The following is a 21988-nucleotide window of genomic DNA, read 5'->3' as shown; positions in this document are numbered from 1 at the left end:
TCCTTGCTAGTAAAATGGGGACCATAACAACAGCTCTTTTGAGCACAGTGCGCTTGTGAAGATAAAAAAGGAGAACATATACAAACATAGGATAGTTGTTTTTCTACCCCCGTTCTAAGAGAAGTTGCTATTTTTAAATGCTTATTTTTAGTAAGTGCCACTACCTTTTTTCCTCTAAGAATAGTGTTTCCCTTAAAGCATTTTTAAGGTATGCAGGCTAGTAAATGGTGAATTATTTTAAAGGTAAAGCTGTCTTGGCGGCGATTTCATGGCACCCAAAATCCGATGACTTCCTTGGATACTTTGGGGGTATGGCTGAGTGTCCTGAAGGAAAACGGAAAAATAGCTTGACCTAGTGAAATCCCATCAAGCACAGAGTTCAGTCTGATGCCAGTGTTGTTCCATCTCCAGTCTACTCTGAAGGAATCACTGTCAGCGGGCTGAATGGTTATCTCTAACGTAACATCTTTATTGGCTGTCTCTATCCTGGTAATTTGTAGCTTCCTTTGAGTGATTTTGCATAGCTGTAAAGTGTTTAGGATGCAAAGAAATGAATTTTGGCTCAGGACAGACATGTTAAGCAAGATAGTGGCTTTTATTGGAAATAAGGCAGAAAAAGAACACAAAAATGGAAATCAGAGAAAAATTTTAAAAGATAAGAGACTAGGAAGGAATTAGAAATCTAGGGAAGAGAAACATCTGGCTTATAAAGATTAGAGGAATGATTACTGAATGCTTACATTACTGAATAACATTTTGTGGATGAATGAAACAAACTGTTTAAAAAAAGGAAAGGGAAAGGATGTGATCCAGGAATAACTCAAGAGCCAATAAAGATAATTATGAATAAACCTTCAAAGCATGGTATAGAATTTCAGCTGCTGACTTTCAGAGATGCTTTATTAGTGACTTGGACCATAGAAAATTTTGGCTTACTATCTTAGAGTGTATGAAAGTAAATAAAAGTTAAGGAAAACAATCTTCTTGCCACTCAACGTTGGAATATATCTTATGAGGATTATAGGAAGGGAAGTGTATTAATAGTGAATTTTTCATATGAAATCGGCCTGCCTTGTGCTTTACACCTTGACAGCATCTGCTTCATAGCTGTGTCATTACCTGTATTTGCTGTTCTTTCTCTTGTGCTGCATGTCAGACTTGAAAACCAGCTTAATTTCTAGCTCTAGTTTGTTAACCTCCAATCCCTTGACTCCTTAACTCAGTGCTTCTCTGCAAATTAATTTTAATAGTAACTACATTCTGCTCGAAATATATATGTATGCATATCTATGAAAATACATGCATGATGGAACACATAATTCCCTTGTGCTTTTTAAGAGGATGGTTTAATTGAGTTTTTGTTTTCTATTTGTAGTGTTATGAATTGCTTTTTTAAGTTGCTGAATAATGACAGAATGAGCTCTCCAAATTATAATCTCATACAGTGTGTGTGTTTTTAAAATTTGTGATACTGACAGGTTTCATAGGAGCAGACTTTCTGAAGAGCCATTTCAAAAATTAAGTAAAAAGTCATTAGTGGCAAATTATACGCAATGATTTTAAGCCCCAGGAGGCTGCCTTTATGTACACATTGAATAGTCATTTGTTCTTAGGTTATTATAAATATAGCCAGTTAAATTCACTGTAAAAAGAAAAAAAAACTGGATTGCATTTGTTGTAAAATTGGTAAAGTGCCTATAATTTTAACACTTTGACATTTCAAAAGACATATAATAATTTTGGAACATCTGGCAACGAATGAGATTGTAGATTCCGGACTAACTTTATCCATTGTTTCATCCTTTTTTCCCTTTTCTCTTTTTGTAGATCTGAACAGAATTAAGAAGAAAGAGCTTCCACAATCACAGCAGATGAAGATCCGCTGGTAAATCGATCAGAATTTTTGGCCTGCCCTCCAAAGAAAAGGTAACTGGCTGTCCCAACATAGCACAGCCGAATACATGCAATTCTTCTGATTATAATAGAGTTTGACATTTACCAAAGGGTGATAGTTTTTAAAATTCAGGGTATCTGAGTAAGATCTCCAGTATAACCCTGAATATGATCTTAGTAATATGAAATGACAGTGAATTTAAGAGTACAATATTATTTGCTGTGTGTTTGTCAAAAGAAAAAGTGCTAAATAACCATTCCCAACTTATTAACACTGTAGAAAGACTTTGGAGATAGGAACATTTCCTGCCCTCCATCTGTATCCACCTTTTCCTAGGAATTTGTCCAAAGACATACTCTTGTGTTTCTGTTTGGTTCCACTTTCCCTTGCTCCTGTTTTCTTCTCTCTGCAAGCAGTGTAGACTAAGCTGCTCAGAAAAAATTTAAAAATAGGCAGGAGTTCTTCATACACACGCTCTGGGCCCAGTGCCTTTGCTCAGACTGCCAGGCAGTGTGTGCTCATGAGCATTCCTAGATCATTACAAAAATAGCAGCCACTATTAATTGAGTTTCTCACTACATATTTGCTATTGTGCATTTAATGTTTGGGGAGGAGGGTGGTAAGTTTCACATACTGTTAAAAAGAGGATTTATTAAAACAAAAAAAATCCATTTTCCCATCTACTCCTGAAAGGAATGTGAGAGAGCTTGAATTTAAGATGTAGTTTAAGATGAGTCACTGAGGGATAAAACTGAACATGACCCAAACAGGGAAAACCAAAGGAGTTTCAGCTTCTGAAATTGATCAGCTTGTGTATTTAGGCAACAAATGCAGTGCTTCAATCAGTTTTAGGCAACTGTAGCAAAGATGGAAACATTTTGAACAACATGAACGTTCATCTTCAAAGATAACATTTGGAACATTACAAACAGAAACAGGAGCTTCAGGAAGGATGTAGCAGTTCTGTTTAGGTGCTTAGAACAAGTGACTGGATAGCTCTGAAGTCTCTGACTTCAGAAGGGGCCCTTAAAATTTTCTGACCTAAAGCTGAAAGCCCAGCATTTCAGAGGTATCCTTTAGGGAACCTCAAAGTCATCACAAAGGATGGCATTCATTGTGGAATGTCTCGAAAGTGCCAGAAAAGCAGCATTTTCCTAGATGGTGATGAGCAACTGGCAGTGGGGGGGTGGGGGTGGGGAGGGGAGGTAGAGGGAAAACACATTTGACAGAAATGCTAAGAGAGTTCTTTAGTCTGTACTTGTTCATTGAGCTTTGACTGTGAGCAGAGGGATTGTCCTTTAAGAGGAAAAGAGAATAGGAGGTGGTTTTCACAGGCTACAATTATGACTTACTCTTTTTTAAATAGTATTCAGATGGAAAGATTAGTTTGATACTAGGAAGTTAGTGACTAGGGGCAGGGAAGGAAGAAGTATAACAAACTCAAGTCTGCAGGAAGAAGTGTGACAAACTCAAGTCCAGACAGGTAGAGGAATGAAATGGGCCAGGTAGAACTGCAAGAAACTGTCAAATTCATTACCAGTCTGAAAGGGCAGCCCCTTTTCAGTGCCAGCTGATTATAGGCCTGGTACCCATTCAACAGATGTTTCTTGAGTGCCCACCTATGTCCTGCTGTAGTCTCTGGGCATTGGGGATTAATTAGCAAATCAGAGGGACAGAAGTCTCTTCCATTGTGCCATCTACTTTTTCATGGAAAGAAACACACAATAGAAAATCTAGTAAGTAAATATACTAGATGATGATAATTGGTTAGAAAAAGCAGGTCGGGATAATGAGAATCAGGTGTGCTGATGAGAGGTGGAGTTGCAGCGTTAAATAAGGGTGGTCAGGGTAGGCTTTTTGAGAAGGTGAGATCTGTGCATTAAGGATGAAGGAGTGAACATTCCATGCAAAGCCCACATGGGCAGGAGCCTGCATGGGCCTTCCAAGAAAGGAGAGGGCCAGAGCTGCGTGAGCAGGCAGGAGAATGGTAGGAAATAAAGTCAGCCAGGTACAAGACCAGTGGGTACAGCCTTAAAGGCCATCCAGCAGGCCTTTTATTCTAGGAGGAGTGGGAGGCCACTGGAAGGTTCTGAATAGAGGAATGACTTGATCTGACCTCTGTGGGTTTTTTTTTTTTTTTTTAAGATTTTATTTATTTATTTGGCAGAGAGGGAAGGAGAGAGAGTGCGCCTGCGTACAAGCAGGGGTAATGGCAGGCAGAGGGAGAGGGAGAAGCAGGCTCCCCACAGAGCAGGGAGCTGGATGTGGGGTTCAATCGCAGGACCCCAGTCTCAATCCCAGGACCTGGACCTCCCCGGGGATCATGACCTGAGCTGAAGGCAGACACTCAACCAACTGAGTCACCAAGGCACCCCTGTGACTTCTGTTTTAATAAAAGTGCTGTGGCCACTATATTGAGATAAGCTCTAGGGCGCAAGGGTAAAAACCAGTTAAGCTGCGGTTATTGTAATAAGCCAGGCAAATTTTTAAGGGAACTGAACTCAACTTCGATTATTTTCCTTGAGTTTTTCAATGTTAGCAACTAATTTAAGAGAAGAAAACAGTTTAAGTAAACCTAAGTAATTCTGTAGGGTTCTGCCATCTGCGGCCACTTTGCGACCTCACCTATAGAAGTGGAGAAGGAGTTCAGAGAAGGATGAGAACTTTGTGACAGGGGAAATTAGGGAGGGTAAGAGTTGATTTGAAACTCATGTGAAAGCTTGACTTTGTTTAGCAGGTAAAATTGAAGGAAGGGAAAGATAATGGCATGCAACTATTCATAATAGCCAGAAGGTAGCAACAACGCAAATGTCTATCACTGATGAATAGATAAATTGTGGTACCTCCACACAATGGGATATTATTTAGCCACAAAGAGGAATAAATTATAGGTATGTGCTCCAACATGGATGAACCTTGAAAACATTATGCTAACTGAAAGAAGCCAGACACAAAAGGCCACATGTTGTGTGGTTTTAATTACGTGGAATATCCAATATAGGCAAATCTATTGAGACAAAACAGATGTGGTTTCTACAGGCTGGGGGAGGGATGGAGATGGGAGTGACTGCTTAATGGGCACAGGGTTTCCTTTTGGGGTGGTGAAAATGTTCTGGAACCACATAGAGAAGAAGGTTATAGCACACTGTGTATGTACTACATGTCACTAAGTTATCCACTTTAAAGTGGTTAAAATTGTGAATTTTATGTTATGTGAATTTTACCTCAATTAAAAAAAAAAAAAGAATGGCACGCAGAAAAACAGTTGAGGAATGTATACTTTAGGTCCTGTTTAGCTCAGGTGGAGTCTTTGTAAGGGGGACCGATGGGTGGTAAAGCTGGAAAAACGATGTTGGGCCAGGTAATGAAAGGTGTTGCCTGCTAAGCCAAGGAGTTTAGAATCTCTTCTGTTGGCAGCTGTAAAATATAGCAGCGTATATTCTATGAGAAAGAATGAGACTGAAGAGAGGTTGGTGCTTTGGGAATCCCAGCTTCTGTGTTTCAAAGCAAAGCAAATGGCTTCTGGTCTTACCAATCTGTGATAACTGCTCTTCACTTGGTAAAATTTTGGGACAATCATACAAAGGTCTCAAACAAAATTAAGTTAGAGTTTCTCCTTTAAAAAATATCCATATTGTAGATCTGGTTTTATAAAAGGTTGTTGTTAAAAAAAATTAAGGTAACTATGTGAGGGGATGGGATGTGTCAACTAACCTTATTGTGGTAATCATTTTGCAGTAAGTGTATCAAAATATCATGCACATCTTAAACTTACATGTTAATATGTCCAGAGTTATCTAGACTGTTTTCTATGCATAGACTTGTCATCCTCTTCACTATTACTGTTTCACAAAAATAGGCATATATTCACAGTATTTTGCATGTCGCTTTTAAAGAATTTTACCTTGGCTGTCTATCTGCTTCTTTGTTTTGGACTGCTACATTATATGCTATACTTTCATTTGTAAAAACAAACAAAAAATGAAAAGCAAATGCTATTTACCTCTATTACAAAGAGGATGAGGTATCATAAAATATAAAAGTAGCTAACACTTAATGAGTACTTACTATGTGACAAGTGCTGTTCTAAGCATATTACATAATTGACTCCTTGTAACAACTTGATAAGGTAGGATACTGTTATGATCCTGCATAGGTGAGGTGTAGATACTGGTAGGATCCTCCTATTACAGAGAAGCTAACTGAGGCAGAGACAAAAGCTGTCCTGTTAAGCTCCATAGTTAGGCAGTGGCAGAGATGGGTTCAGGACAAGGTTCAGCTCCCACTGATGGTTGTTCTGAGGGACCTTGTGGCCAATGGTGTGAGATCATAGAGATTTTTCAGAAGTCAATCTGGAATTTTGTGTGAAAATTTCCAAGTTTAATGCTGGCTTAAAAAAAGACTTGAGATATAATTCAAATACCACAGATCCACTCATTTTATAGTTTTTAATATATTCGTAGTGTTGTATACCTGTCACCTCTATGTAGGTCTAAACATTTTCATCACTCCCAAAGTAGTATTTCCATTAAGTAGTATTTTTTCCCCTCTCATCAGGTCCTGAAAGCCACCCATTTGTTTTCTGTGTGTATAGATTTGCCTATTCTGGATATTTTATGTAAAGGAAATCATATCATCTGTGCCTTTTGTGTCTGGCTCTTTTACTTAGCTTGTGTTTGAGGCTCATCTATGTTGTAGCATGTATCAGTTCTTAACTCCTTTTAATGGCTGAATAATAGTCCATTGTGTGGATATGCACAATTTTATTCATTCATCAGTTGATGGGCACTTGGATTGCTTCTACCTTACTATTGTAAGTGATGCTGTTATGAACATTGGTGTACAAATCTCTGTTTGACTCCCTGCTTTCAAATCTTTTGAGTATGTACCTAGAAGTAGAATTATAGGATCTTATTGTAAATCTGTGTTCAACCTTTGAGTGACTGCCCAACTGTTTTCCACAGGGGTTGTACCATTTTACATTCCTACCGGCAGTGTACCGGCATTCCAGTTTTTCTACATCTTTGCCAAGGCTTGTTATTTGCTGTTTTGTTTTGATAATAGACATCCTAATTGTGGGGAATTGGTATCTCTTGTGGGTTTTATATGTATTTCTCTCTTTTTTAAAAAGATTTTATTCATATGACAAAGGGAGGGAGGGAGAGAGAGTGCACATGCACACAAGCAGGGGGAGCGGCAAGCAGAGGGAGAGGGAGAAGCAGACTCCCTGCTGAGCAGGGAGTTCAATGTGGGGCTTGATCCTAGGACTCTGGGATCATGACCTGAGCAGAAGGCAGATGCTTAACCCACTGAGCTACCCAGGCACCCCCTTATATGCATTTCTCTAATGAAAAATGATATTGGGTATCTTTCGTTTGCTTGTTGGTTATTTGTGTTATGTTTTTGGACAAATGTCTGTTGAGATCCTTTGCCAGTTTTGAAAATTGGATTATTTGCCCTTCCCACCCCCCACCCCCCTTTTGGGTTGTAAGAATTCTTTAGGGGCGCCTGGGTAGCGCAGTCGTTAAGCGTCTGCCTTCAGCTCAGGACGTGATCCCAGCGTTCTGGGATCGAGCCCCACATCGGGCTCCTCCGCTGGGAGCCTGCTTCTTCCTCTCCCACTCCCCCTGCTTCTGTTCCCTCTCTCGCTGGCTGTCTCTCTGTCAAATAAATAAAATGTTTAAAAAAAAAGAAAAAAGAATTCTTTATACATTGTAGATGCAAGTCTCTTGTTAGATACATGATTTGCAAACATTTTCTCCTTGTGGATTGTCTTTTTACTTTCTTGAAGGTGCCCTTTGAAGCACAAAGTTTTAATGGTTTCGGTGAAGCCCAATTTATCTATTTGGCTCTGTTTTTAAGAAATACCTGTAAGTCAGATTCCAGCTTACTAACCACTTACATATGATTGCTGCTCTCTGCTGCCACTCCCCACAGAAACCATTTGGAAAAATCCTAATGCTCTGTGAAAATACCTGTTTTCCGAAGTGGAGAGAGGCTGGAGGCTCTGGAAAGTAGCAAAGGTAGATTCTTCACCCATAGCAATTTTGTTTCAATTCTGTTTTTCTCCTTATGAAGTTCCTTTACTTAGAGCAGTTCGATGGGGAGGAGGCTGTGGTAGAAAGTGGAGAAGAGTCCTGTAGATTTTACATTGATCAAAAGAAAGGTTAAAATAGGTTAAATAGGTTAAAGTGTCAGAAACTTTGCCTTCTTTCATAGATTGTGACATTTAGAATTAGAATGGCCATGGGGTTGCAGTAATTGTGTGTATCTAAGAAAAAAGGTTTAGGGACCATCACATCTAGAAAGTCATTTGGGTTAACATCTCCCCTTCTATATGAGAGAATAGTGTTAGGATTGGGGGTTGAAGACAGAAAACTATTCATTCATTCATATGTTTAGTGAAAAATAGTTAAATCTGCATGCCATTTATGTCTGCCAAGAAAAGGAAGGTTTTCTTTTGGAGGTGGACAGGGGATGAAAGCCTTTATGGAACAGTCTGTCCTTTGGGAAGCCATACAAACCCAGATGGCTATAGGATCAGGGTGCACACAGGGAATGGGGAAAAGTCAGGGGGTTGTATCTGAGGAATCTAGGACTTTCCTCAGAGCTGGAACTTTGCTGAGGAAAGGGGAAGAAAGATGTGTTGTTTCTTCCCTTTGTGCTAACACAGCTGCACTGTTAGTCCTAGAGTTCGGCCTTAAGGCATTTTGCTGACTAGCTTTGGGAACTGGCCACCACACATCTTAGGTTCGTGGGTAGGTACATTCTAAGCTCCCAATGACACCCTTATGTTGGGAATGCAAACATTTGATCCCTGGGAAGACTAAGCATATTCTCATTGCCACCTTGATTTCAGAGCAGGTACTCTTAACCCCAATCCACAGTCCTATGATTTAGAGGTGGAGGTGAGTTCTCATATGCTTAGTGTGAGGAATCGGGAAAGATTTTGTTTAAGAAAGAGTTTGAGGAGGGACTTGGCTGAACGGTAGGATTTAAGTTAAGGGAGGCAAAGTATTATAAGTAGAGTGACCTTTATGAAAAAGCTTAGGTGCCGGGTTCTGGAGTGGGGAGCATATTTGAAGCTATAGATTGGTCATTTTGGCTGGACTGAAAGAGTACCTGCTGGAGTGAACCCCGTGACCGTAGTGAGATGGAACCAACTTGAGAAGGCCTTGAGTGCTAGGAGAGAAGTTTTTATCGAATTCAGTGGTCAGTGGGGAGCCCCTAAAACTGGTAGAATGAGGACTGACATAAATAAAACCATTCTTCATTCTGCAGACTGACCTGATAGTATAGCCTGGGTAGATTAAAATCGGGACCTTTTGTGGGATAGACACAGTGTTAATAAAAAGAGCTAAGACTTACAGGGTGCTTTTGTGCTGTGAGGTTTCCTAATATTCCTCACAAAGTAGGTACTCCTGTTCTACTAATTTTATAGATGAGGAAACAGATACAGAGAGGTTAAATGATTTCCCCAGAATTACACAGCTAGTAAGTGGTAGCACAGGGATTCAGCCTGGGCAGACTGGCTCTAGAACTCATGTTCTTAACTGCTGGGCCCATTAGGTGGTGATATTTACAGTCACTTCAGTGAAAGCTGTATCTGCAGAAAGAAGACTTAGGAAATTATTTTTAACAGTGTGTTTAATCTTTGCATTTTATTGCATCCGAGGCAGTGCACTAGAACTTTAACTGTACAGTCAGCCTCTTTTTATAGCTAAATGCTGGTCTGACTTCTCCATTTTTTCCCATAACTTTTTTTTTTCTATTCTCTCTCTCTCTTTTAAACTACATAAAGGCTCTAAGTGAAGATTTTAAATCAAGTTGTCAGTAGTTTAAAATTATAGGCCAGTATTAAATCCCTAGAAACATTTGGTCTTTATTCAGTTTAGAGTTAAAACTTACTATTTTGTATTTTTAAAAAAGATTTTATTTGTTTATTTCAGAGAAAGTGAGCGAGAGGGAGTGAGCATGAGCAGGGGCAGAAGGAGAGGGAAAGGGAGAAGCAGACTCCCTTGCTGAGCAGGGAGCCCGATGCGGGGCTCTACCCCGGGACCCAGGGTTCATGATCTGAGCTGAAGGCAGACGCTTAACAGACTGAGCCATCCAGGTGCCCCTATTATTTTGTATTTTTAAATTTTCTCTTCCTTCAAATAGTTTGCTATTACTGGTGAATGTTTCTTTGGGAGAATTTGCCTGTAGCTTACACGTGTGATTAAGAAAACAAATTCAAAGTTCAAAAATTTGAATTCTTGGCAACTGACACAGCTTGTAGAATGAATATGTGTACAGGTTAAATCTTTCAAAAGATAATTACCCTCATCTTTTAAGTTTCCACCTGTGTGGCTATCCTTATTATTTCTAATTTTGTACTTGATTGTCAGCAGTGCCAGCTACTGAGCTGAATTCCATTTGCTCCTTCCACTGTTCTCCCCCTGCTGGAATAGAAGTATTCATGACAGGCTGTAAGTATTTCACTAGAGGGAGCATGGTTAAAGGGTCCTTGTCTGCCAACCCCACATGCAGAAGAGAGCAGAGCCCTGGCTCTGGAGAAGAAAGAGGGGGAGAGAAAGGTGTGGGCAGAGGAGGGAGAGAGGATAGGAATAAAGGCTCAGCCAATTTTAGGAGAAATAAAGAAACCAAAGCCAACACATTCCTAATTCAGGGGATCTGACTTTCTTGTTACTCAAATGACTGCAATCCTTTGGGGTTGATAATGGAGAATCTCTGTTACCAACCCTGTAATTTGCACAGATAAATATACTGTAGTTACTGGTTTTCAAGTTTATTAAAATGTTGTAGTGGGACCAGTGGGTTTTTGTTTTGTTTTGTTTTTTTTTCCGAATAAAATGGCTGGTTGTGTGGGGTCTTGGATCTTAGAAGTTTTGGACAGTTTCAGCCATTTTACATTAAACTGAATTTAAAGACTGGAAAAGATCAACTTTTATTTTTTTCACTTAGTGATGCCTTTGGCCTTTGAACAGAGCATTTTACAAGTGAATCTGCTGTGCAAAGAATACTTTTTGTAAAGAGAGCCCTTGTTACCCTTGGCACCTACTGGGAACATCCCTAAATTTGGATGGTGAAGTAAGCCCATATTTTAAATGCATCCCTGGAAGGGATGAAATGCTCAGAATTTGGCAGCATTTCACTTCTGACGGCCTAGTTCTTAAGCCACATACAGTCTAATTGGTGGTGACAGCCTTTTGCACAAGAGCATTTTGATGAATTAAATTTTTTCTCCTACTTCTTATTCTTCTCAGGTCCTCAGCAAAATTACTATGTTGTGTTTACCTTGTACTGATCCGAGCGCCAGGTATGTGTTAGGTAATCAGGAAGTATTTGATAAATTGAGTCCTCATTACTCAGACCTTATGAAACATATCACTATCTGTGCAGATGGATATTGAAGATCCTCAGAGCTCTAAGACTTCATCAGTACACTGGCAGGAACACTCATTGATAGCATACAAGGGACACTACTATATTAAAATAATTATATTAAATGAATACACATTGTATTGGTAATTTTCATTTTATATTTTTGGGGTATGGAGGAGGGGTATTTAGGTAAAAAGTCATCAGGTTTTTTTTATTATGGCCTGGTAGGTAAAATTTGAGTTTCTGTTGTACTCTTATTTATAGACCGTGCCTGTTTATAAGGTATACTTTGGAAATGTTGCCCAAATTTGCATATCAGAACACTGTACTTTCTCAGCTACCAGTTTTGACTTTTGTTGGTGACTCAGTTGAACTATTGGGAAACCCAAACCAACTGTGGATATCAGAATGTGGAAAGATTTAGAACATACTTATGGGTGAAGAGAGTGTAGTAAAATGCATTGGCTGCAGCAGAATAGAATTGGTGGGGAGCTGCCAGCAGTTGCCTGTTATTCTTTTGGTGGCCACCTCTTCAACTTGAAAGTCAAATAAATTTCACAGATAAGAATTGATCTGGATTGCTTAGTTTGATAGTAGATACTTATGTATAGGGTTTATTTTGTGTTAAGTTTTGTACCAAGTGCTTTCTATGGATCTTTTCCTCAGAAGAAGCCTGGCTTTATCTCCATTTTACATGTTAGAAAGCCGAAGTGCAGACAAGTTAGGTTAGGTCATTTGCTCTGGTTATACAGTTTGTAAGTTGAAGAGCTAGTATATGGACCCAGAAAGAATTCATAGCACCTAGCTTCCAGAGTCCTCCTTTATTGTCCTTATTTGTAAGTTGCAAGTAATACAACTTCTACCTTATACAGTTTAGAATATTGAGATAATGCAATAAGGTACCTCTGGCAATGCTTGGCACCTAGTAGGTACTCGATAACTGATAGTTGTTATTAGTAACACTTTCTCTTAATAACTATTGTAAAGCGAAGAGGATACTTAGTATTTTTCACTTAAAGCCCTGTTGTGTTTTCTTTATTAAACCACTCAAAACCTGTGAAGAAAAAAAAGAGGTATTAACAGTAAGGACAGAAGGTGAAGTATTATAAAGTGCCATGATGAGCCCATTGGCTAGAGGTTATATTAATGAATCTTGGAGGATTTTCACATGTAAAAAGAGGGAAATCAAGCAGTGTCTTGGGGAAGTTGGTCTGTACTTCATGTTTGCCATTCTTCCCCTTATTTTTGTTCTCACACTTGTCTCAGACATCAGAAGGGCTGTACTCAACAGGCAAGCTCCCTTTGGTATCTACATAGCTTGGTGGCCCTAAGCTTTTTTTTTAGTGGCAGTTCCAAATGACATTAAAATTCAAATTTTCATTTATCTCAAATATTGAATTACAAAATTCAAAGCAATTAATAAGCTGTACTTTAAGAAAACAGAAATTGGACATTTTTATGTCATTCTACAAATTTTTCAGTGATTTGGGATGAATGAGAAGTCGAAAGTGCACTGGGGACTTCCTCTTCCAATATTGAGGGCCTATATTAAGAGGAAGGAAACCTATTAGTATCAAGGGAATTATGTGTTTTGCCCATGCATTTTTCTCACTGATAACTCATGTAGGAAGTTAAAGCCTTAGAAGTGATTTGTTTTTGTCCTTCCAATAATTTCCATTTTTGGTTACTTTGTTTTTACTACTTTTTAAAAAAATATTTATGCATAATTTCACTTTTTGGAACTTACGTTTGCATGCAATCCAGGAAAAATTTTACACCATTATTTCTAAATCTTTTTTAAAATAAGTGTGTGTGTGGTCTTAAAGCTTGTAAAATTTCAACTGAAACCCTTTCTTATAAGAGCCCTGCATTAAGTTTAGGTTGCAATAACATTTCCTTCTTAATTTTTGCTCTTATTTAAACATTTTTGTTTCTCCTAAGTTGGACTTTGTTTCTTTAGCAGAGAAGTTGGCTGCCTCTGGCATCCCAGGTGTTCGAGACAAAAAAACATGAAACCCTCTTACTCCCCACCTAGAGAAAGCACCTGTAAGCAAACAACTATGACACATGTGCCACAGGAGTGCTGATATTATTGCCACGTGAAACGTGATCAAAATCCTTGTTCTGTCTCATGCTTCAGATTCTCCCATCAGTTTGAAACAAGAGAGCACTTATTGAAGGTGGCTGGTGTGGTCCGCTACTGTTTCAAGTACTTCACATGCTTTAGTTCATTAAGTAGCCTTTTATTTTGCTATCTTTACCTATCACTTAAGCAAAAGCTTTGCATCCTCTGTGTGTGTGTGTGTTGGGGAAAGGTGCTAAATTTTGTGGGCTAGTGCTTAATTTAGTGTACAAAATCTGACAGAACAGTATCCTCTAGACACATTTTCTAGGAATGCTGTATATTCATTCTCCAAGCCCCGGGTTCCCTCCCTGTCAAGCAAAGCAACCATAAAGAGGGAGGGACTAATAACTGGAATTAAAAAAATAGTCCGATTTTAAAATGGCAAGATTGTTTGTAATTTTCGGGGCGAACAAATCACTTCTAGGGGCAGTGGAAGGGGAAATAGAGAAATTTCGGGTAGTGTCTCCAAAACATGTACACGGATTCGCTTCCGTCTCTCTCCTTCTTATACTGATTTCATGGTTTCTTTGCTAGATGAGAAGTTTAAGTTCCCAGGGCGCACGCTGTGACCTCTAGTGGTGGGCATTGGGCGAACACCCGGCTTCGGGCTGACACCTGGGATGGCACCTGGGCCGCATTTCCTTGCCGGCTCGTGGTCTCCTACACATTAGGCGGCGGCTTGCCATTCATGCTTTTGACAGCTGCGCGGCAGCCAGCGAGCGGAGAGCGAAGTGCTCTCTGCACCAGCCCCTGCGCCCCTGGTCGGTACCCCCGGGCGGGAGGGCCTGCTGGCGACAACACTCAATGGTGGCCCGGGGCCCGCCGGCCGGCTCCTCCATAGGTGGCTGCGTTTCCGACTTCGCCCTGGCTCCACTCCGGGGGCTTGACGTGCAAACTTCGGCGGAGCAAGCTGAGAGGGAGGGACCGGCGAGGGGGAGGAGGCGACGGGAGGCGCCTCTGCTTAAGGGAGCCGGCCGGGCGCCGCCGCTCGGACGGACGCGCGGACGGAAGGAAGGAGCGGGGCCGCCGGGCCCGGCCCGGGGATGCGAGCGGCCTCAGGGTGGGCAGCCCGAGGGTCGGGGGTGCGTCTTCGGGCCTCTCCGCCGCGGGCAGCCGTGGCAGGGGCAGCTCCGGGCTCCGGCCTCCGTGCGGGTCTCGGCGGCAGAGGCAGGCAAGGGACCCTACGCCGCGGTGGCGGGCCGCCGGCGGCTCGTCCCCTCCCCCGAGGGGCCGCGGGAGTCGAAAGCGAAAGCGAGCCCGCGCCGCGGACTTTGCGCTCGGGGCGGGGGGTGGCCCGGGAGGAGGCGGGTTGAGAGGGCTGGGCGGCCGGGGGGCGCTGTCAGCGCGCCCCACCCGGCCTGCGGGCCGCGCACGCCGCCGGAACTCCCCGGCGCCTCCTTAAAAGCGGCCCCCGCGCGACTCTTTTCCCCCTTTTTTGTTACATTGTAGGAGCGGAAAGAATGTCGGAGCGGGCCGTAGATGACGTCAGGGGGGAGCCGCGCCGAGCGGCGGCGGCAGCGGGCGGAGCAGCGGCGGCGGCCGCCCGGCAGCAGCAGCAGCAGCAGCCTCCGCAACCCCAGCGGCAGCAGCCGCCGCCGCGGCGCCTCCGGCTGGAGGACGGCGGCCCCAGCGCCGCCTCCACCTCGGCCGCCGCCGCAATGGCGACCGTCGGGGAGCGCAGGCCCCTGCCCAGTCCAGAAGCGATGCTGGGACAGTCGTGGAATCTGTGGGTCGAGGCTTCCAAACTTCCTGGGAAGGACGGTGAGTGTCCACGCCCTCCTCTTCCCCAAGTCCCCCCTTGTACCCCATCCTGTGACCCTTTTCCCCTCCCCCCTACCCTGTGACCCGCCCCCTCGGGGGTCAGAGATGCTATTGCTCGGTTGGGGTACGCGGAGGTGCCCGCATCTACTCCGTGCGTGCGTGAGCGTGCGTCACACTCCCGGCCACTGATCTGCCTCTCCCCTCCTCCTGTGTGTGTGTATCTCCTAGGGACGGAATTGGACGAAAGTTTCAAGGAGTTTGGGAAAAACCGTGAAGTCATGGGGCTCTGTCGCGAAGGTGAGTCCAGCCCCCCATTGGAGTTTCTGTAAGCCCTGAGGAAGTTTTCTTGCCCTCTTCGCCAGGGTGGGGGACTTTATCGCACCTTACCCACTCCTTACCCCGCGAGGATGCTGCTGTCTGAGGAGGAAGAAGGGGGAGAGCGGAACGTTTGGAATATCTGGTTTCCGGGGCTTCCTGTAATGGGGAGCGTCCTGGATCCCTTCATTTCGAGGCCTGGCTTGGAGCAGCATGAGCTTCGTTGCTCAGTGATAAGGTTTGGGGACCGGCAGTGAGTTTAACCCAAATCGGTTCTGGTCTGACCCTCTTCCCAAGAAACAAGTGGAGAAAGGAATTCTTAGCTTTTGAAAGCATTTCCACGAGTGCTTTAGGAGGCTTTGGAAAGGAAATCTGGCCACCAGAAATTTTCTCCTGACAATCAAAATTGATTTCAAACTTTAGAAAAGATAACGCTTTGTCTGTGTAGCCTTATTTCTATTTAAGCTACAAAGTTGAGGATGCCTCAGAAGGGTCATCGCAATTGAGGAGCAGTTGGTCAGACTTTTTTTGTGTGCGCTGCCTGGATCAGGGCAGGAAAAGGTCCAGAATTTTATATGGTGAAATAAAGGCTTCACTAAAGGCTTCACCTTCACCTTCAGTGAAGCCTTTAGTGTCCATAGTTAGTGAAACCAGTGTCTAAGTATTGTCCGTTTTTAATAAAACTGATCCTTAGGGAAGTATACTTAGGGAAATACTTGTAGCTAAAGGTGTGTTTCCAAATGAAAGGTCAGGTATCTAGAAATCCTCAGCCTTTTTTTTTCAGATTCTATTTTTCTTTGAATAGTCAACTTTGCTATCTAATGCCTGTGCCAGGCCGGGGCACACTGCTGTCTGGAAGGACTTCTGGAGGCCAGTTGACTTTAGGTTCAGTTTAAGTTGCTTCTTCTGTGGTAGTAAGGACAAGGCCTTCTTTGAGGTTTGGTATCCAAAATACTGAGTTTATATTCCCCAATGCAATTTCATTCCTCGTGTGTAGACATTTAGTTTGGCGTATTGTCCAGAACCCAAGAATAGGTAGAACTTCGGGGAGCTGAATGTTTTAAAGTCCAGAGTTGGCCCATTGTTACTCTGTCTCCATATTTACTTCTTCTTTTTAGAGCCTCCCCCCCCCCCCTTCATGTTTGTTGTTTTGGTGTTTTGAACTGGCCTCTTGTTGGCCTCTTGGCACTATAATACCAGTGGCAGCTCTGTGAGAGCTTCCATTTGGAACAGATTATCGAGCAAATTAGTCGATTTTGAAAATGAGAATCGCTGTTTTGAGTTCGAAGGAAAGAGGGAAAGCAAAGGACTTGCTGGCGATGTTGCAATAGGAAAAATCAGTTGTTAGTCCGGTTTTAGTGTTGAGCTGGCAGTCAGCCTGAGCTTAAAAAATTAAAATCACTAGGTGGCAACTCTCATAGGAAGCAGTTGAAGTAGAGCATTAGAGAACCTGACCCACTCTTGTTCTCAGTTTTATTCTTTGGGTGTGGATACATTTCCCATAAAGGGTTTCTAAATCTGTATGAAAACAGCGTGCTAATTATTGGTAATTCCCCAATAGAGGATGAGTAAGTGTGTTAGTGTTTCACTGGGCAACTTGGTCTGGACTGAACCAACCAAATTTAGTGGCCTGAACCCAATTTTTGCCATATTTATTATTTTCTGCTGGGACATACTCATCAGCAGCTTTTACTATGAGGATCTAAGACCTCTCAACTACCTTCTTCAGGCAAAAAGGGGTCATAGATTTGGTTGTGTATGCTTCTGACCTATCAAATGATGAGTGATTATTAAAGGTGCTGTTTTTAAAAAGGTGCTCTAACCGTTCAGAGGATGCTGAAGGGGCCAGGATGGCTGAAATTCTGCCTGGCTGTTTTGAGTAGAGACTGAAGTTTTTAATTCAGTCAGTTCTTGATTATTTGTGACTTGATGGATTTTCTGAGACAATTTTAAAATTCAGACATGAGAACATTCAGCGTTCATGCAGTGGGCTTTGTCTAACAACTCGTGTTGGGAGTTTTTAAGAAATGAAAATTCATTTTAAAATTATCAAAAATTATTAGACAGTTACTTTTTGTCTTTGGTTAGGATTATCTCCCTCCAAGAAGAGGTGTATGGAACTAAATCTGTACTGATTCCTTTTGGCAAGGAGGTTAAATTGAGAAGAAAATGTAGATAAATTGATCATATGGTTGAAGCACTAAAAATCAGAAACTTCCCATGTTGAAAGATGTTTAGGACTATGGACCAGACTTCTTGAGTTCTCATCCAGTTCATGGTTGTGCACCCACGGGTTAAAAACCTGGGTGCGAGAGCAGGTTGCCTAACCTTGCATTTGTTATTTTACCTCTCAGAATCTAGCTTTCCCTCTTTGTAAAAGGAAATGATGGTACCTGCTTCCCAAGGTTGCTGGAGTGGACGTTAAATTAGATAACATGTGGAAAACGACTCCTGCGTACTAATTCTTTCAACCCTTTAAACTGCTGAAAATCTTAGATTTGATTTTGGAATTCGATATTTATCTAGGTCAGAGGGTTTTAGTCTGGGACTCGAATGGCGTCAGGATGGTCATAGTTGCCTTGAAATCGTAGGCAAAAGTATGTATGTCTACTTTCTAGGGCAAGTATCGACAGCTTCTCTTGAATTCTCGAGGATCCTTCATGTATCTCTAACCCCAAAACTCACAACTGCTAAGCCAGGATTTCGGTCTTTTTCTTTTTCCTCTTGTAGCTTAGTTTGGCCAGTTCCCTCATGGCAAGACTGCCCAAGGGCTAATGCTGCAGGAGAGGTTAGAACTATTGATTTAGATGGAAGTGAGATTATTTGTGGTTTAGCTAATATATGATTCCTTTTCTTCCTATTAGCACAAGTAGGCAAATGTTAGGATAAAATTTCAGTTATCTTTCAGAGGTCAGCCTGTTTTCCGTTTGCATCTTCATATTTTTATTGACTTTTGTTTTCTGTAATTTGTAATATTAGTTGATAACAGAGTTGATCCGGGTGGAAAAAGATGGATAATAATTTTTACTTTTTTCAAATGATTAAGCTCAGGACACAAATTACCGTCTTTTCCAAAGGTAACTTGTGAAATTCTACATTTAACAAAATTACTTTTAGATGAAGTCATTTGGTATAGGTAACTGATTAAGGTTTCCACATTAGTGCCTGAACATATAGGGAGCCTTAAAAAATGAAAGTGTTAAATGCCTTAATTTCATGGCAGTTTCTAAAAAATAAATGGTGTCATTGGGGGAGTCAACAGTAGAGTTGGAAAAATGGCATTTTCTTTGGGAAGTCATCCCTAACTTCTTTTAAGCCACCTGTTGTAAAACAGTCAAAGTAGCTGGTACTTTTCCTTCCAATAAACACTTACCCTGTCACCATTGGAAAGTATGTATTATGTGCTGGCTCTTTCATTAGAATGTCAGCTCCCAGAGGACAGGAGCCTTGTTGATGGAGGCATATTCAGCTTTTGCACTGTTTGTGCTCAGTTAATATTTGCTGCCCAAAACGAATTAATTGGGCTACTTAGAAAGATTGAACTAAGTCACTCAAGGATGAAGAGGTCAAATGATGAATTTTCCACTGTGACCCCCCCCCCAGGTACCTACTCTGTGGGAGGTAGGCTTTATGGCCCCAGGGAAGGCCAGAGGCTGTCTTTCAGCACTTCCTGTTGCTTTGTCCTGAGTTTAGCACTCCATTTACACTTTCCAGAAAGTGCAGACAGGACACCACCTCTCTTATCTGTGATATTTAGGCAAGGGAGTAGGATGGCAACCAGAGTGATATCCACACTTGATGACAGGTGATTTCCCTGTCATAATAACGATGACATAATTGAGCCTAGGGCAAGATGAAAAAGAAGTTAGTTGGCATCTACAGGCAGCTAGATTAAAAGAAAAGAAAATAAAAGACCGACTAAGAGGTGGGTAGCCTCAATCAACACAGATGGAGTCAACATACCAATACTAAATTTTTCTTTCCTAGGGAAAAAACTGTTCATAGTGAGTTACTGAAAACAAATAGGTATCTGTGTGAAGTACTGTAAAAGTAATTGCATTATAGGCATAAAACCCTCTTCCTGGAGTGAAGAACATTTCTGTTTTTCTCTAGGGTTTCTCTCTTATTCTTCCCCCAACTTTTTTCTTATGGACAATTTGAAATCTACAAAAGTACGGAAAAAATTTTAATGAGCCTTGTTGTATCCATCATACAGTTTAAACACCTAATGAGTCATGGCCCAATCTTGTTTCATCTCTACCCCATTCCCCACACGGAATTGTTTTAAAGCATGTCCCAGACAGCATATCGTTTCTTTGGCTTTCTATTTTCTGCTTACATGGATTTCAACTTGCCTCCTGCAAAATGGGAGCCTATGTGTGAGCTGTACCTTCTTTTGCGGCAAGCCACACTGCCATTGCTGACCTCTTCCATGGGTGTGCAAGGGTTCTGCAGGTGGCAGTGTTTGCATGCTGCCTACATCTCAAGTGGTGATGGAAACTGAGCCTCAGATGGGAATCAGTGAGATCCAAGTTCACTGCATCAGAATTCTGTTAATACTCATTTAAGGAGCACTCAGGTGATTTGGTGGCAGGTCACCTACACTTGATGCTTTGTGGATGAGAGTTAGGGCTGGATTGAGAGTGGGCAGTGTTCTTGCTGACAGTTCATGTGTTTGACTCTCTACTGGTAAAGTCTGCACCGACTTGGGAGGGAAAGACCCCCCCCCCCCCGGAGGCCTAGAGACCCTCCCACAACAGGGATTCTTTCCCCTTGATTCTGGCTTCTTAACTCTTTAATGCAAACTATAGCCCATGTGTGGGCCAAACCCTGCCTGCAGCCTAGCTAAGAATGGTTTCTACATTGTGAATCATTGAAAGAAAAACTCAAAAGAAAATGATTATTCCACAACCTGTGAAAAACATATGAGATTCAGATGTTAGAGTCCATAGTAAGGTTTCATTGGAACACATCCCCAGCTGTTCCTTTACTGATCATTTGTGGTGGCTTTCTCCATACGCAGAACAGCAGAGTCGAGCAGGTGCAACCGAAGCCGTACAGTCTGCTGGGCCCACAGTTTACTGTTTGGCTCTTGACAAAAAAGTTTGCCAGTTCTTGTTCTAATGGGTTCCTTGATTAATGAAGGGAAACTCATTCTGCAGAATGTGCTTCTGGTACTCCTCGAATTTTTCTGTTCTGAAGGGGACAGTCTTTAAAATACTAAAATCCATTATTCTTAAACCAAAAGTTTATTCAGTATTGAAGAAGTGTGTTGGGTTAGAAGGAATATGTAAGACTCTATGTAAGGTTTTGTGTAAGAAGGATCCTGTCCTTGTCTACTTTTGTCATTCACTGCCACTTCTCTAGGACATAGATCTGTTTAAGGGCAATTCAGATACAGAGCATCAACAAAGCTGTTATTGTCTCAGCTTTCAAGAGCCTTAAACTGTGGGGATGGTGCTTGGCTTCTGTTAAGGCTGATTGGAGGAAGAATTGAACTTTCATGGGATCTTCAAAAGGGTACCTGACTCAAATTCTTCATCATTTCTGCCCTTGCATTTGGCTTAGAGAAGCTGAAGCCTTGTTGGAGGTCGTCTTGGGAATTATAAAACAGATTCACCAGGAAACAGATCTGCATTTTGATTGTTGGAGAGTGTACACAGCATCTGTATGTGTGCATTCTGTCTCACATTTTTAAGATTCTGTGCTCGCTGAAGAGTGTATAACACCTGGCACAATCCATGCTGAATTCCTCAAACCAAAGGCCTTGTTGTTAACAGAAATCCTGTACATTCGCTGTAGTAGGATGGGGTTCCTGAGCTTTACCCCAGTTACAGTTTTGTTTCTTGTGAACTTTAACTTTGGGGGTGAAGCGTGAGGAATTTATGCATCATTATTGAGTGTGACCTCCATGTTCTGTGGCCTCATTTCTTATAAGGATGTCGTGCTTTCTCAATGCCGTATCTCACAACGTACCTATACGTGTGTGGACAGCTGAAGTTTGGTGAGACCTTTCATTCTGTGCCAGCACAAGTTTTTCTTTATGTAATCTTTATAGTACTCATGTGATCTAGGTATTACTATATCCCCCTTTTACAGAGGAGAAAACTGAGGCTCAGAGAAATGAGGTAGCCCAGTGAGATCACAAAACACGTAAGAGACTAACCTAGATCTGCCTGACTCCGCGGCCCACATGCTTGACCCTCTGCTGTGCTGACCCTCTGCTGTGCTGAGTCCATTCCAGACTGCTCACCTGCTTTTCATGAGCTCGAGCAGGTTACTGTGACCTTTGTTTTCCGTATCCTCAGCTAGAGGATACTGCCCCCCTCCCTCCATTTATTTTAAAGATACTGGTGTCTTTTCCTTGCTGTGCTTTACAGTAGTTTATACGTTGTGTTTAGCAGTTCTTTTATAAAATCTTTTCTCTGAGGGGCAGGGAAAGTGTGTGCGGTTTGCATTAGAAGTAATTGGCTTTAAAAAAAAAAGATTAAATGAAAGCTAAGGTTGCA

At 42.0% G+C, this 21988-nt stretch overlaps 1 protein-coding gene across 12 annotated transcripts in view; it reads left to right on the top strand.

Annotated features, from left to right (window-relative positions):
- ATXN7 (ataxin 7) overlaps positions 1-21988 on the top strand; it is a 147882-nt gene that overhangs the window by 30616 nt on the left and 95278 nt on the right. For 7 of the 12 annotated variants that reach the window (XR_015726657.1, XR_015726656.1, XR_015726654.1 and 4 more), the window contains exons 1-3: positions 11297-14463; positions 14853-15164; positions 15393-15461. Coding sequence is in view for 7 of the 12 variants with exons in the window: in XM_045807525.2 (XP_045663481.1) it covers positions 14208-14463; positions 14853-15164; positions 15393-15461 (637 nt within the window). In the remaining 5 variants the exon portion in view is untranslated. Of the gene's footprint in view, positions 1-1827; positions 1927-7831; positions 10363-11160; positions 11214-11296; positions 14464-14852; positions 15165-15392; positions 15462-21988 lie in introns of those variants that run through there. The other 5 variants (XM_045807526.2, XM_045807527.2, XM_087866881.1 and 2 more) reach the window with 4 other exon arrangements.

Source organism: Ursus americanus, chromosome 14 (assembly GCF_024610735.1).
Source record: "Ursus americanus isolate L20-20 chromosome 14, mUrsAme1.1.p, whole genome shotgun sequence".
Classification (NCBI taxonomy): Eukaryota; Metazoa; Chordata; class Mammalia; order Carnivora; family Ursidae; genus Ursus; species Ursus americanus.
Note: the sequence above shows the minus strand (reverse complement) of the source record. Positions and strands in the feature narration are given on the sequence as shown.